The sequence below is a fragment of the Arachis ipaensis genome, chromosome B6, assembly GCF_059453495.1.
Source record: "Arachis ipaensis isolate K30076 ecotype BB chromosome B6, ASM5945349v1, whole genome shotgun sequence".
Classification (NCBI taxonomy): domain Eukaryota; kingdom Viridiplantae; phylum Streptophyta; class Magnoliopsida; order Fabales; family Fabaceae; genus Arachis; species Arachis ipaensis.
In genome coordinates this window covers 127,567,060-127,583,743 of record NC_142441.1, presented here as the reverse complement: position 1 = coordinate 127,583,743, position 16,684 = coordinate 127,567,060, and the positions used below count along the sequence as shown (strand labels likewise).

The 16,684-nt window shown below is 33.8% G+C and overlaps 1 protein-coding gene across 1 annotated transcript; it reads right to left on the bottom strand.

Annotated features, from left to right (window-relative positions):
* Window positions 1-13,286: 13,286 nt before the first annotated feature.
* Window positions 13,287-16,205, bottom strand: LOC107604935 (thioredoxin-like 1-1, chloroplastic). Its single transcript, XM_016306650.3, has 4 exons — window positions 15,672-16,205; window positions 15,334-15,510; window positions 14,715-14,879; window positions 13,287-14,041 (listed from the first exon to the last, which is right to left on the bottom strand). The coding sequence occupies exons 1-4, from the start codon at window positions 15,939-15,941 to the stop codon at window positions 13,784-13,786; spliced, it is 870 nt and encodes a 289-aa protein (XP_016162136.1). The 5' UTR covers window positions 15,942-16,205; the 3' UTR covers window positions 13,287-13,783.
* Between the last annotated feature and the right edge of the window lie 479 nt (window positions 16,206-16,684).

The window sequence follows — 16,684 nt, the reverse complement described above, 5'->3', positions numbered from 1 at the left end:
ACTCAGCTTTTGAGGAGGAAAGAACTTGGCTAAGAAAGCCTTGACCAGCTTATCCCAAGAGTTCAGGCTATCCTTTGGTTGAGAGTCCAACCATATTCTAGCTCTGTCTCTTACAGCAAAAGGGAAAAGCATGAGCCTGTAGACTTCAGGATCTACTCCATTAGTCTTAACAGTATCACATATCTGCAAGAATTCAGTTAAGAACTGAAAAGGATCTTCAGATGGAAGTCCATGGAACTTGCAGTTCTGCTGCATCAGAGAAATTAATTGAGGTTTCAGCTCAAAGTTGTTTGCTCCAATGGCAGGAATGGAGATGCTTCTTCCATGTAAATTGGAATTAGGTGCAGTAAAGTCACCAAGCATCCTCCTTGCATTATTGTTGTTGGGTTCGGCTGCCATCTCCTTTACTTGTTCGAAATTTTCAATAAGGTTGTCTCTGGATTGTTGTAATTTAGCTTCTCTTAGTTTCCTCTTCAGAGTCCTTTCAGGTTCTGGATCAGCTTCAACAAGAATGCCTTTTTTCTTGTTCCTGCTCATAAGAAAGAGAAGAGAACAAGAAAATAAGAGGAATCCTCTATGTCACAGTAAAGAGGTTCCTTATTGTTAGTAGAAGAAGAAAAGGAATAGGGATGAAGAAGAATGAAGAATCCAAACACAAGGGTAAGGATAGGAGGAGTGATTTGAGATGAGGAGATGTTAGTAGATGAATAGAATAAGATGAGAGAGGGGGATTTTCGAAAATTATTTTTGAAAAAGAGTTAGTGGTTTTCGAAAATAGTTTTTGAAAAAGGTTAGTAATTTTTCGAAAATTAAAATCAACATTAAAATAATTAGTTAATTAAAAAGAATTTTTTTGAAAAAGAGGGAGATATTTTCGAAAATTAGAGAGAGAGAGTTAGTTAGGTAGTTTTGAAAAAGATGAGAAACAAACAAAAAGTTAGTTAGTTAGTTGAAACAAGTTTGAAAATCAATTTTGAAAAGATAAGGAGATAAGAAGTTAGGAAGTTAGAAAAGATATTTTGAAATCAAATTTTTGAAAAAGATAAGATAAGAAGATATTTTTGAAAAGATATGATTGAAATTAGTTTTGAAAAAGATTTGATTTTTAAAATCACAATTAATGACTTGATTCACAAGAATTCACAAGATATGATTCTAGAACTAAAAGTTTGAATCTTTCTTAACAAGCAAGTAACAAACTTGAAATTTTTGAATCAAAACATTAATTGATGATGTTATTTTTGAAAATTATGAGATAAAATTAAGAAAAAGATTTTTGAAAAATATTTTTATAATTTTCGAAAATAAATAAGAAAAATGAAAAAGATTTGATTTTTGAAAAAGATAGGATTTTTAAATTGAAAATTTGATTTGACTCATAAAAACAATTAGATTTTTTTTTAAATTTTTGAAAAAGTCAAATCTAATTTTCGAAATTTTAAGAGAGAAAAAGAGAAAGATATTTTTTTTTATTTTTTTGAATTTTTAATGAGGAGAGAGAAGAACATGAAAATGATGCAATGCATGAAATTTTTAGATCAAAACAATGAATGCATGCAAGAATGCTATGAATGTCAAGATGAACACCAAGAACACTTTGAATGTCAAGATGAACACCAAGAACATATTTTTGAAAATTTTTATATGCAAAGAAAACATGCAAGACACCAAACTTAGAAATCTTTCATGTTTAGACTCTATAGATGCAAAAATGCACATGTAAAACAAGAAAAGATGCAAAACAAGAAAACATCAAGATCAAACAAGAATACTTACAAGAACAACTTGAAGATCATGAAGAACACTATGAATGCATGAATTTTCGAAAAATGCAAGATGAACATGCAATTGACACCAAACTTTCAACTTGACTCAAGACTCAAACAAGAACATGAAATATTTTTTATTTTTATGATTTTATGATTTTTTTTGGATTTTATATTTTTTTTTTTCGAAAACACAGGAGAAAATTTTTTTGAAAGATTTTTGAAAAAATTTTTGAAAATAAAACAAAAAAAAAATTACCTAATCTGAGCAACAAGATGAACCGTCAGTTGTCCAAACTCGAACAATCCCCGACAACGGCGCCAAAAACTTGGTGCACGAAATTGTGATCTCTGGTAATGGCTCCAAAAACTTGGTGCTCTAATCTCAATTCATGATTTGTCACAACTTCGATACAACTAACCAGCAAGTGCACTGGGTCGTCCAAGTAATAAACCTTACCTGAGTAAAGGTCGATCCCACGGAGATTGTCGGCTTGAAGCAAGCTATGGTCACCTTGTAAATCTCAGTCAGGCGGATATCAAAAGGTTATGGAGTTTTCGAAATTAAATAATAAGTAAACATAAAATAAGGATAGAAATACTTATGTAATTCATTGGTGAGAATTTCAGATAAGCGTATAGAGATGCTTTCGTTCCTCTGAACCTCTGCTTTCCTGCTGTCTTCATCCAATCAATCTTACTCATTTCCATGGATAGCTTTATGTAAGGGCATCACCGTTGTCAATGGCTACATCCCATCCTCTTGTGAAAATGGTCCAAATGCTCTGTCACAGCACGGCTAATCATCTGAGGTTCTCGATCATACTGGAATAGGATTCACCTCCTTTTGCGTCTGTCACTACGCCCAGCACTCGCGAGTTTGAAGTTCGTCACAGTCATTCAATCCCTGAATCCTACTCGGAATACCACAGACAAGGTTTAGACTTTCCAGATTCTCATGAATGCCGCCATCAATCTAGCTTACACCACGAAGATTCTGATTTAGAGATCTAAGAGATAATCATTCAATCGAAGGTAGAACGGAAGTGGTTGTCAGGCATGCATTCATAGGGAATGATGATGATTGTCACGTTCATCATATTCAGGTTGAAGTGCGAATGAATATCTTAGAAGCGGAACAAGTTGAATTGAATAGAAAAACAGTAGTACTTTGCATTAATCTTTGAGGAACAGCAGAGCTTCACACCTTAATCTATGGAGTGTAGAAACTCTACCGTTGAAAATACATAAGTGAAAGGTTCAGGCATGGCCGAGAGGCCAGCCCCCATGATCTAAGAACCAGGCGTCCAAAGATGATCCGAAGATCAAAAGATGATCCAAAGATGTCTAATACAATAGTAAAAAGTCCTATTTATAATAAACTAGTTACTAGGGTTTACAGAAGTAAGTAATTGATGCATAAATCCACTTCCGGGGCCCACTTGGTGTGTGCTTGGGCTGAGCTTGAATGTTACACGTGCAGAGTCTCTTTCTGGAGTTGAACGCCAGCTTTTGTGCCATTTTGAGCGTTGAACTCCACTTTGCAACTTGTTTCTGGCGCTGGACGCCAGAATTGGGCAGAGAGCTGGCGTTGAACGCCAGTTTGCGTCATCTAAACTTGGGCAAAGTATGAAATATTATATATTTCTAAAAAGCCCTCTACTTTCCAACGCAATTGGAAGCGCGCCATTTTGAGTTCTGTAGCTCCAGAAAATCCACTTTGAGTGCAGGGAGGTCAGAATCCAACAGCATCAGCAGTCCTTCTTCAACCTCTGAATCTGATTTTTGCTCAAGTCCCTCAATTTCAGCCAGAAAATACCTGAAATCACAGAAAAACACACAAACTCATAGTAAAGTCCAGAAATGTGAATTTAACATAAAAACTAATGAAAACATCCCTAAAAGTAACCAGATTCTACTAAAAACATACTAAAAACAATGCCAAAAAGCATATAAATTATCCACTCATCAATCACCTCTAATTGAAATAATTTTTAAACTCTTTTCATTTTGAATCTTCTTGCTGAATTTTTCGAAAAAAGAAAATGCTTCATGTTTAGGAGCGAGAAAAAACACCCAACCAAACCTAGTGTAGTCATCCACAATAACCATTCTATAATTTTTTCCTCCAAGACTTTGAGTTCTAGTTGGTCCGAACAGATCAAGATGCATCAGCTCCAATGGTTTCTTAGTTGAGACATCTTCCTTGGGTTTAAAAGAGGTTTTTGTTTATTTACCCATTTGACAAGCATCACAAGTGATATCTTTATCAAATTTGATGTTAGGAGGACCTCTTACTAAGCCCTTTTTAACAAGTTTAGAGATTTGGAACATACTAGCATGTCCTAATCTCTTATGCCACATCTATTTTTCAAATTCCATTGAAGAGAAACAAGTCACATTTTAAACTTTAAGATCATCTAGTGTGAGACCATAAACATTGTCACTTCTTTTTGCAACAAACAAAACAACCCCTGTTTTCTCATTAATGACCATACAATCTACTTTCCTAAAGGTTACAACATATCCAAGGTCACACAATTGACTTATGCTCAATAGGTTATGCTTTAATCCATCTACTAAAAAGACACTATCAATGCAAGTAGAAAAATCTTTGCCAACCTTACCAATGGCAATTATTTTACCTTTACCATTATCTCCAAAAGTGACAAATCCTCCATCATACTTGTTGAGTTTAATGAAGAAAGTATCCTTTCCGGTCATATGCCTTGAACATCCACTATCAAGATACAACATGTCCAATTTCTTCTTGGATGTAAGGCAAACCTGCATGTTCTTCAACTGACCTTAGATATCCAAATCCATTTGGATCCTCTTATGTGAAATCTTGTTGGTTGCCCAAGAGCATTATAATCATGAACAACTTTATATAATTTACTATCATTACCAAAAGACCTTAGAAAGATGAAGCATTGTTGAGGATCATGACCTTTTCTATTGCACTTATAGCAATGGTTCTTACTCACTGATTTTTTAAGTTTACTGAAAATTTTTGGTTTGAAAATCTTGGAAGAGGAAGCTTCAGATTTTTTAACATTTTGTTTGAAAACAGCCTTACTTTCCTCTTTGAATCCAAGTCCAGATTTTTCACCACTAAATCTCTGACAAGCAAGTAATTTATCAAGATTTTGTGAACCTTGAATAAATTTTGCTAAGTCTTCATTAAAGTTTTTAATTTGTTCATTAACCTTTTATTTTTAGCAATTAAATTAGTGGAGGCAGTGACCGTATGCTTGAGTTTGAATATGTTTAATTCAGCTCTTAAAGCATTGTTTTCTTCTTTTAAAGAAATTTCATCACAAGCTTCGGTTGCCTTTACTTTTTCTAGTAAGAAATCGTTTTCATCTCTCAATGCTTCATTATCTTTCTTGTATTTAACATATTTTTTTAAGAGTTTCTTAGAGTTCATAGTAAAGTCTTTGATAATGTAGTGCAATTCATCAATAGATAGGTCACAGAGATCTACCTCATCTTCATCATCGTGATCAGCCATCAAGCATAGTTGAGCCTTTTGATCTGAGTCTTCAAAACTGGTGTCATTTTCCAAGTCTTTCTATGTTTTCATCATCACTTTCTTTTGGTCCTTCTTTGATTTTTCGCCTTTCCTTAATTGAGGACAATCTGACTTGAAGTGACCTGGTTCCTTGCAGTGGTGACATGTGAACTTGGCTTGATCCTTCTTGAAATCTTTAGATGAATAACTTCCTTTGCCTTTGTTTTTTAATCTCAGTAATCTCCTCATTTTTCTAGCAAAGAGCACCATTTTTTCATCCGAGAAACTGTCATCAGATTCTTCTTCTTTGATTGTCATTCTTGATTTCAGTGCTACACTTTTCTTCTTGTCATCTTTGTCTTGAGACATGTGAGTAGTTTTATAGGCCAGCAGCATGCCTGTTAGCTCATCATAGGTGATTTTTATCAAATCATTTCTTTCAGAGATGGTTGTGCTTTTTACTTCCCACTTCTTCGTAAGACTCCTTAAGATCTTCCTTACCAAGGTTTCTTCAAAATAGCTCTTTCCCATGGCATCCAGATTGTTGATGATTATTGAAAACCTTTCGAACATTTGATCGATGCTCTCTTCCTCATTCATATTGAACATTTCATACTCCTTCATCAGCATATCAATTCTGGTTTCCCTTACTTGTTTAGTACCTTCATGGGTGAGTCTGAGCTTGTCCCTGATTTCTTTAGCTGTCTTGCACCTTGAAACTTTTCTGTATTCTTCAAAACTGATTGTGCAGTGCATTAGGTTGATTGCCTTTGCATTGAGTTCAACCTTCTTCTTTTCTTCCTCTGTCCACTCGTTGTCTTCTTTAGCCACAACTTCTCCATCAGCATTTTGCTTAGTTGGAACATCTGATCTATTGAGAATAATCTTCCAAATGTTGTAGTCGATTGACTGCACAAAGATTCTCATTCTCTCTTTCCAGAAGGAATAGTTACTGCCATTGAAGTAAGGAGGTCTATTATTCGACTATCCTTCAGTGAGAGTGTACGCCATGATGTTAGGACCCATATTGTTGGCCATGGATCTTTGCTCCAAGCTGTGAAGCTTGACTCCTTGAGACCTTGCTCCTGATACCAATTGATAGAACTGTTGAACTTGAGAAAGGATGGTTGAATCAAGTTGGCTCAAAAATAAACGTTTCAACTTCTGTTTTTGCGGAAGCTAATTTTGCAGGAGATTTTTTTGTTTTGTCTCATACTTAGAAAAGAAATAGAGAATGAAAGAAGAGAAAGAGGCCAACATGTATCTTGGATCAGATTCTAAGTGTCATGAATCCTACGTCCAGTCTCCACCACAACCATGGTGGAATTTCCACTATAATCAACTGATTACAATCACTAATACTATTGAATTACAACTTAATTCAACTAGTATCTACCACTAAACTTTCTTCACCAAAGTTTAGCTTCTCAAGTGCTGTCCCAACTTGGAAGGAGAACCTAAACAGATTCAAACTCACAAAGTGCTAACCCAACTTGGCAAGGGGAACTAGTCCTAGTTCAACAACTCAATTACACAGAATTTCAATGGCTCTTTCATGCATCACTCTTGCCTTTTCTCTCATGACTTTTTCTACTCACATATTCAGCCTTTTCTCAATACAAAAGATGACACAAGATATCCATAACAAAATAAATCATAAATGAAGCTCTAGTAGAAGAAAACAAATTCAGTTCAAGTGTTGAGATGATGCTCTTGAATGTGCTCTCTTTTTCTTGCTATCAAATGTTGAAGTGGGGCATCTCTTATAGAATCAGATTTCTCTTCCCATTGGTTCTTCCTTGCTCCATTCTGCTCCACTAACGCTGCTTGTTGGAGGGTCTGATCTACCAACCTCTGTTGTCCTTGGAGCTGCTGTCTTCCTTGGAATGCAAAACACTTCTATTTTTGAGCCATTCCAACTGCTGTCTATAGCTCTGTGTTTTTGTTTTACTCTTACAAACTTTACTTGTGATCTTCTGCATTTTGATTTGCTGATGTCCTTGTACTGAGAGTGTCCCCAACTGTCCTTATTTTTGTCTTGGTGTTACAGCTGTCCTTGTGTAATGCCAAATGTTCTTCTTGCTTTTTCTTCTTTTTGTTCCCACCATTTGTATTCGGTGCTCTCTCTCTCTCTCTCTTGGCTCATGTACTGATTTGTTGCCCATTAGCAAGTAATGGACTTAAGTGTTGGAGCTGTAACTCTTTAAGATGTTAAAGCAATACTAACTTGGACTGAAGCAACATATAAATGGGCCTGCATCACTTAGTACACACATTAAACCAACTTGGACTCTCAATCCAAATAATGTTTGTCATCATATATGAGCCCCAAAATCAAACCTAACTCAACAATCTCTCTCTTGATGACAAACATGATAAAAGAAGATAATTGAATTTAAAAAATTAATTTAAATGAGTTGAGAGGAAGTAAAATTTGATGATGAAACCATAAAATGAAGCTTTATGATTGAGGAAGACATTTGGAGAGATGTTACAAAGGCTCTCAAACATCTATACAATTAAGAAGTAGTAGCACAAATGAGTAAAAGAAATCGTGGCCCAAAGTTCTGAGCATCAATTACTAGAAAATCTAAGAAAGAAACAAAAGAAATTCAAAGAGTATGATCCTAGTAAATGCTTGTGGTGAACTTGTGTCAAAGAGAGAGACTTGAGCAAGTAAAATTTTAGGGGTGCTTCATCTACACCTAGCACCTTAGACCAACTGATTTGAGAGTGTTAATTGAAAACTTATCTAAAGAGCTGCTTTGAGATAAAACATCTAGAGTTGAGAGTTGCAGTTAAGCAAAAAGAGAATCAAGAAAGGAAAATAAAGATGAAAGAAAAAGTGCAATGCTATTTCAAGGTGACAACATATAAAGAGACCTCTGTGACATCATTTAAAAGGAATCCCCAAGTTTTGAGAATTTCAATGTAGGAATTAACAATTGAGGAATTTCATGCATGGTTACAATAGTAATTATCTCATCATCTCTTGATTGCCTTACACAGGTCTTAAACTTCCTTCACTCAAGTTGCTTAAGAACAACATTTGTGCATTGCTCTAGCTTTCTTGAGGATAAGTAATGTTTAAACTTGGTGTTGTGATGCACGTGCATCTTAGCTAGTTAGTTTAAGACTCTTTTTCATCAAATAAATCATGAATCTTGCTTACTAATCAAGTGTTTTTGTGGTTAATTCCCAATTATGTTGCATGCAAAGAATCATTTCATGAATATAAGAGCTAAGATTGATGCACTTGTGTATATTAGGTAATTTTGTGACTAATAGAACTAAGTTTGTTGCACTTATGTACATTAGCTCATTTTGTGTTAATTCATGAGATTAAGAACCAAGCATTGATACAGTTATGTTTAATGATTTTTAGAAGAATGATAGTGAAGAATGGTGTGAGATTCAAGTTGCTCAAGGATGAAATTAGTGAAAAATAAGAAATGGCATTAAAGATTATGTTGTGTATTCATGCATGCAAGCCATGCATAATCATAACTTAGAAGCTTAATGAAGCAAGCAACAAGCAACTTCCCAAGACTTTCAAGTTCACAAAAATGCATGGTGTGTTAGTAACACTTCATTTGTGAAATGCCACTTTCAACAACACATGCAACAAAGCGCCACCTCCGACCACGCCCTCACTAAGTCCCAGCTCCAGAATGCATAGCATTAGTAACGCTGAGTTGGTGAAGTGTTACTTCAAGGGGGTGCCAGCGACACTTCCATCACCCTAGAGCATGAAATTTGACAACAAAGAAGCGTTAGTAACGCTGAGTTGGTGAAGCGTTACTCAGAGGGAGTGCCAGCACTCTCCAGTATTCAAGCCCTCCAGCCTTTGCATGGCGTTAGTAACGCAGCCTTGAGGAAGCGCCATCCAAGGGGGCGCCAGCAACAATGGGAAATGACATTAGGAGCATGGCGTTAGTAACGCCTCAAAGCTAAAGCATTACTTCAGGAGGCACCTTCGATCGTACAAAAATGTAGAAATCAAGGCACTCATGCGCACGCGACACCTTTGCGTACGCGAAAAAAAAAAAAAGACTTGTGCGTACGCGACACTCATGCGTTCGCACAACACCATTATCTTGCATGGAGAATCAGAAGCGTTAGTAACGCCAATGAAGTGAGGTGTTACCTTCACTAACACCTTCGACGAGTTATAGGACCTGAGAGCTTCAAATTGGCACATTTTGGGCATTAGTAACGCAGCCTTGAGGGAGCGCCATCTTCACTGACACCATAAATGATGTTGTAATTCCTGTGAACTCCATTTGGACCAAAGCCAAAGCATTAGTAACGCTGTCAATCTCAAAGCGTTAATTGTACTAGCGCCAAAGCTAAAAATCTATCCTGAAATCTGCAATTTAGAGCCCAAAAAAGAGATCCAATTCAGAAGAGCAAGCCTTATGGGTAGTAAACGAAATGTAAATTTGTAATTTGAGTTGAATTTGAATTTGGAAGGCTAGAGTAGTATATAAATGCGGAGTAAGGGTTAATACTCAAATTCGTCCCTAAAAGATCACACGATCTTTATTTTCGTCTGCGAATGATTTTTTTAATCAAATTAGTCCCTGAAAGATAAAATGTAAGTCAAATTAGTCCTTCCGTCAGTTGGATGATAATGTGTCACGTTAAGTAACACTTGGCATGATGTCGTGACACGACACGTGATAGGTCAGTGACACGTGGCACATCACATGGCAGGTCAGTGACGCGTGGCACGCCACATGGCAGTTCAGTGACACGTGGCACGTCACGTAGCAGTTCAGTGACACGTGGCACGCGTCACGTGGCAGGTCAGTGACACGTGGCATGCCACTTGATATGTAAAAAAGTTTTTTATAGTCAAAATAGTCCTTGAAAGTCCATACGTAAGTCATTTTCATCCCTCAAATTTTAAAAATTAGTCAAACTAGTCCTTATATAATTTTTTTTTACTTTTTCTTCATAATATTAAATTTGAAATATTTTTGATACTACTAATTTTAATAGAAATGTAATTGACAAACAAAACATTAGTAATTGTATCTTTTCTTCTTAAAATTTTTTCAATAAAATTATCTCTCTCCTTTAATTCTTCTCAAAATCTCTCATATTCTTTTCTATTTTAAAACCTTTTTCTTACATTATTACATTTTGCTGGAATATATATATATACTCAGAATTAAAATGTATGTATTTATTAACCTAAACAAAGTTATATGCTCAAAATCAAAATTTATGTATGTTAACCTAAACAAATTTTTCTTTTAATTTCACAAATTAATGAGATAAAATGAAATAGGAAACATTATACCTATGCATAACACAGGCTACTCCGCACTAGTACATTATATAAATAGATATGCTTCGTATTAAAATAAAATTCCTTTTATTTTAAATGAAATATTTAAAAAATTATATTAGAATATTAAGATTCAAAAAGTGATTCCATAAATCAGTTTTTCAATTATTGAGTTTTACTATATAAATTAAACAATAATAAAAATTATAATTTTAAAAAATTTAAAAGATTTAAAATTTAAAATAATTACTATATTATTTAGTAAAATTTAAAATATTAAATTTTTAAATATATAATCAACAATAATTTGATAAACTCATTTAAATAAAAAAAATTCACATAAAAAATTACAATTTGAAAATGTAAAATTTTAAAATACAAATGACGAAATAACTTTATAAAAATTTAATTATTTTTATTATTTTATGTAAAGAGAATTTTGTTTATTAAGGTTTAAAAAAAAATATTAAAATTAGTAGTATCAAAAAATTTTGTAAATTTAATATTATAAAAAATTATATAAAGACTAATTTGACTAATTTTTAAAATTTGAGGGATGAAAATGACTTACGTCTGGACTTTCAAGGACTATTTTGACTATAAAAATTTTTTTTACATGTCAAGTGACACGTGTCACTGACCTGCCACGTGGCATATCACGTGTCATTGACCTGCCACGTGGCGTGTTACGACATCATGCCACGTGGCGTGTTACGTCATCATGCCACGTGGCACTTCACGTGACACGTCATCATCCAACTGACGGAAGGACTAATTTGACTTACATTTTATCTTTCAGGGACTAATTTGATTAAAAATATCATTCGGGGACGAAAATGAAGATCGCGTGATCTTTCAGGGACTAATTTGAGTATTAACCTTGCAGAATGAAGACATAAGAAAGGGACCTCTTCTTTTTCTTTTTAGCTTTTCAATTTTTTTTGAAAGGATGTTTTTAGCTATGAGTCACTAACTTTTCTCTCCATTGGGGAGGAGCGTTGTTGAATAATAATGAATTAATGTTCTCTTTCTTCTCTTCTTGATTCAAGCTTTGTTAATCTAATGGAGAGTTTTTGCTCTTCACGGATTCAATTCTATCGGAAGAGGAATTGAATCTATTTGAATTCTATGAAAATTTGGAAAAGGGATCATAGTAATTTGGTTTAAAACTCTATCCTCATAAGTCTTCTGATTTTTTTTATTCAGAATCTGATATGTGACATATACTCGGTCTAAATCAAGATCTTAAGAATTGTGTGGCTTGGGATTAGAATTTATGCTTCACCTCTTCTCATGAGCAATAGATCAAGGAATTGACAATTGATCAAGTTTAGAGAAATTGAATTGTCAAGGAATTGGAATTCAGTTACTTATGATTTGTCAGAAATCTAACTTTGCATGATTAAGAGGGAAGTGAGAATTATTCCGAAAGATTCAGCATCTCCAATCCCTAATGTCTTTAATTCATATCAAATTTCTAGTCTTTTACTGCTCTCTTACATTACAAGTTATCTATATGCTTTCCTTTTATTCTCTTTAATTACAGCTTATCCTTACTTCTCTAGTCAATTGAATGTTTATTAATTCGTTGTTATTTACTTTCTAGTTCTTTTTATTCTTGCAATTTAATATTCTTGCATTTTAATTCCCAATAATTTACATTTTCGCTATTTACATTCAAGTCAGTTATTGCTTTATTTTATGTTTGTTTAAGTCATTTAATTCTCTAATTGCTCATCATCCCAGTATGAATCATCTAACTAGAACAATTAATTAACCATTGATTGTTTAATCTATTAATTCTCGTGGGATCTACACTCACTCACCGTGAGTTTATTACTTGGTACGACCCGTTGCACTTGCCGGTAGTTTTGCGGATATTGAATTGTAAAATCCGTATCAATAGATACTTTTAAGATTAATTGTGATGCTAGTTATCCTGATTTTGATGATAGTATTGATTTTGCTCTCGTTATTAGAGATTGTAATAGGTGTTGGGAAAGAAGGTGTTTGAAATGATTAAGAGTAATAGTAGGAAAATTATTTGCTATTTGAAGAGATTATCTCTTAGTATAGAATGTGGATCCACAAGATATTATTTGTGAGACGAATTGTGTGGAGACGTTTAATCTTATTACTAATCATAAAGATGATTTTGGATTTATTAATCTGTTGGTGTTTAAAATAAAGAATATCATGTATTAGAATTAATGAGTAAACTTTCGTTTTATTATGAGATATGCAAACACACTATGGCATGATAAAGATGTCAATAAAATTACAACTTAATCAAATAAAACTTCCCTTTTTTTGGGAGGAATTTAAAAATGGTCTTAAGCAAGACTATTCTTTGTTTAAGCGAGACTATTCTTTGTTTAAGCAATTCCTCGCTTTTGTTTTCTTTCTTAATTTTTAAGTGTAAAAAAATTTAAAAATTAATTTATATTTTAATTTTAATATTAATAGAATATCAAATACTTTATATTATATTTTATATATATACGTTACGTGTTTGTGTCATGTTTCGTATGCGTGTAAGCGCATTGTAGAATATAAAAGATCTTCTTAGCACCCTACTATTATATTCTATTCTATTAAACACGAATGCAGTATCAGTTTTATAATTATTACTTCTTAAAGAGAGAGAGAGAGAAAGATAGGGGGGGGGGGGGGGGGTTGTTCTCAAGAAATAATAGTAGGCTTATATAAATAAATAGAACAGAAAAGTAAACTCTCATTCAATAACATAATGGCTCTTATCTTACATAAATATGATTCAGTGCTTTCTTAAAACACACCAAACAAAGAAAATGGAAACTAATAATAATCCTATAATCCCCACCTCCTAACCAAAAGCATGGAGGAGACATGCATAAAAAAAATCCCCTAACTTCCCTCTAATACCATCCAACAAGGCTTGGATTCGAAAAAAACAGAAATCCAAGACCCATGGAGGAATACACACACTATTGTGACTTCATCTTCAATGATTATCCCCATTCTCAACCCCACATACTATAATATTACAAGGAGATAGTACACACTGTACAAGGGATGAAGAAGTTACATGGAGGATTCACACACCTATTGTGTGCCCTCATCTTCAATGATTATCCTCATTCTCAATATCACAGGCTATATATATTACAGACTGTACAAGGGATGAAGTTACATGGGGTTCTTTTGCTTAAACTGGCCCCACATCTATCATCTCCCAGAAGTGGCCAAGGTTCTGTCGTTGGAGACATCAGAATTTGCTATGAATGAGGGTAAACGGAGGGGATTTAAACTGGGTGCAGCAGGTTGAACTGGTTTCGGTTTTGGTTTTGGTTTTGGTGTGTATGTGAAGTTGAGTTCTTTGTTGGCAGCAAGTGCTAGAAGTTCTTTCTCTTCTAACCCTTTTGTTGGCTCCAAGCTACATCTTTCTGGAGTGTGTTTAGCTAATGCATCTCTAAACTTCTTTATCTGTAGTTTGATAAAAATAAACTGAGTGAGTTTGAAATTTGAATACTGTTTAATTATTATGTTCCCTACCAATTAAGCCAACAAGGAAAATGAACAAATCCGTCAGGAAATACAAGAATTAAACATCTATAATTTATGAAGGTGAAAGCAAATATTGACAATAATGCTAGGGTGACAATTAACTTAACATCTAAAATTCATGTATATAACGTCCAAAAATACATACTTATTACATCTAATGTTATGTACTTATTTCAGAGGTAATTAATGAATGTAAAATATGACAACTTTGGATTGATTTGGACTAGTTTTTATTGTCTCCCAAACATTTCTAAATATTCAATACTTGGTCTCACGTTAACATTATTCCTCAAATCAAACAGTCATAGCTCATAATCTTATCCAATACCATATTAGGCAATAAAGTGGGCAAGGTAATCAAACTCTACTTAGACTGGAAAAATACAACTTCAAAGTTTTAAGAGTTTAATTGTGAACTGTAAACTCATCGTCAACGAGTTAACATTGAAAAGGGGAACAATACAATAATGACCATGGCTTGTGCTAAAGATTTCAAACATGCACAATATGAATTAACCAAACAAGGAAAGTAAACAAGTATTTGATCACATATGGAACAAGATTGAGATTGACAACAGAATGCTGCACTAACCGTAGCATTGGTACAGCTAAACTGGCATAAACGACCTTCAGCTCCTCTATAGAAGCGGAAGAAGGGAAGAACATGGACATTGAGGCTATAACACATGGATCTATGATCCTCATAGTTCACCTGAAGGAACTGAATATCAGGATTCATCTCAGCCAATTGACATATCTGCAAAACCACAACCAAAAAGTAACACTAAAAATCAGAAACGTTCCAAATTAGCCAAATATAAGAGTCATGAACAAAGATAGGGCTTAATAGATATGGGATTTAGTCTGAACTGTTGATGGCAGAGTCAACAGTTTCAGATCTAGTCTCTCATACAAGAGAATATACATATAAGGAACATGAATTCAACCACTAGGGACCAAAAAACCACTTTTAAAAAAAAAAAACATTTTTCATATTTTGTAACAATTCATAAAATAATCAAACCCGGAGCCCCTCCCCCCCCCCCCCCCGGCGCGGGGCAAAAAAAAAAAAACCACAAAAACACACACAATTATTTCTTTAAAAATCTGAAACAAAGCACCCAAAATTTGAAACAGTTATTTTCCCTGACCCTAATCTCTATAACTATAAACCAAAAGAGAAGGGGGTTGTTTGTGAAGAATTTATATACCTTAGGATGAAGGGCTTTGCAGCCACCACAACCAGGACTGAAGAAATCAACAATAACAAGCTTGTCCCCTGCGTTCAATAGTGAATTCACAAGGTCCTCTGCGGAAATCACTTCCCTCATGTTAGGTTGAATCCCTTTCTCCCACCATTTCTGAACCTTACCAATTCTACCAGTCATCTGACCAAAAAAATTAAAAATTAACAAAGAGAATTGGAAGAAATCGGATACTATTTCATGAAAAAATAACAAAATCCCTAATATCCAGAGAAAAGAAGGGGTCTTTTCTCAAATTCAAGCAAAAAGTATATTTTAAAAACAAAAAATTAATTTTAACCAACCTGAGACACTATAGAAGGCCGAAGCTGCGAATTAACCCTGTTAGGCGATGATGATCTATTCACACGAAATACGAGCTTTTTGCCATGAAAATCAGATGACAGAGTTGAAGATCTGAGCACCTGTGATTTCATCTTCAAAGAAGGGAATCTCTTCAAACCATAACCAAAGCTATAACTCTTAGGAACGACAGAAACCCTAGGATTATGATGATGTTGTGTATCTCCATGCCATGAAGAAACCAAGCTCGTCTTGGTCAAAAGCTCGGCCATTTTTTCTTTATCTCCGTTTGAAATTTCTTCAGAACTTCACAAAATCAGAACAAATTCTCCGTTCAGATTCAATATTTTATCTTCGGATTCGGGTTTTGTCGAGAAAATTTAGATGGAGAAGGAAGAAAAAGAAAAAACCGGCGACGGATAAGGGATTGAAAAGAAAAAAGCTTTATTGAAAAGCAACGTCAAACAAACGTGAGAAGTGGGATAAAAGATACAAGTTGTTTGAAACGGTAAACGGAAGTATTAGAAAAGCAATATATAACATATTACGTTATTAATAAACAAATAACAAAAATAATTAGTCACCAAAAAAAAAAATAACAAAAATAATTTTTCTTACAAAAACAATTATGGCGCGATTATTCTGGTATTTTTGAAGGATTTACCTAACAATTAAATATTATTTTATAACATAATAAATGTTAACGCATAAAATATTTTTTATATTTTTATTTAAATATATAATATTAATTTGAATTAAACTCTAAATTAATTTATTGTATTATTTTTATATTAAGAGACTATAAAATTTGAAAATACTTATTCCTTAGGTAACTTTAGAAAAATTTAATGTATATTGTAAAAATTTATTTTTATTGAAAATTTTAATTATGTGCAAATAAAAAACCGATACCGATAACCGAAGCCTCTAAAACCTAGTAGTGGCTAAAGGGTAAGATTATAAAACAGATAATGTTGAATTATTGCGTGGATTGGATTGAACTTCGAGTTTTTGA

Excerpts from the sequence above, each read along its gene's own strand:
- LOC107604935 (XM_016306650.3), bottom strand. The coding sequence starts at position 15,941 with ATGGCCGAGCTTTTGACCAAGACGAGCTTGGTTTCTTCATGGCATGGA. Across the intron at positions 15,511-15,671 it reads GGCCTTCTATAGTGTCTCAG|ATGACTGGTAGAATTGGTAA; the intron begins GTTGGTTAAAAT and ends TTTTTTGGTCAG. Across the intron at positions 14,880-15,333 it reads GCAAAGCCCTTCATCCTAAG|ATATGTCAATTGGCTGAGAT; the intron begins GTATATAAATTC and ends GTGGTTTTGCAG.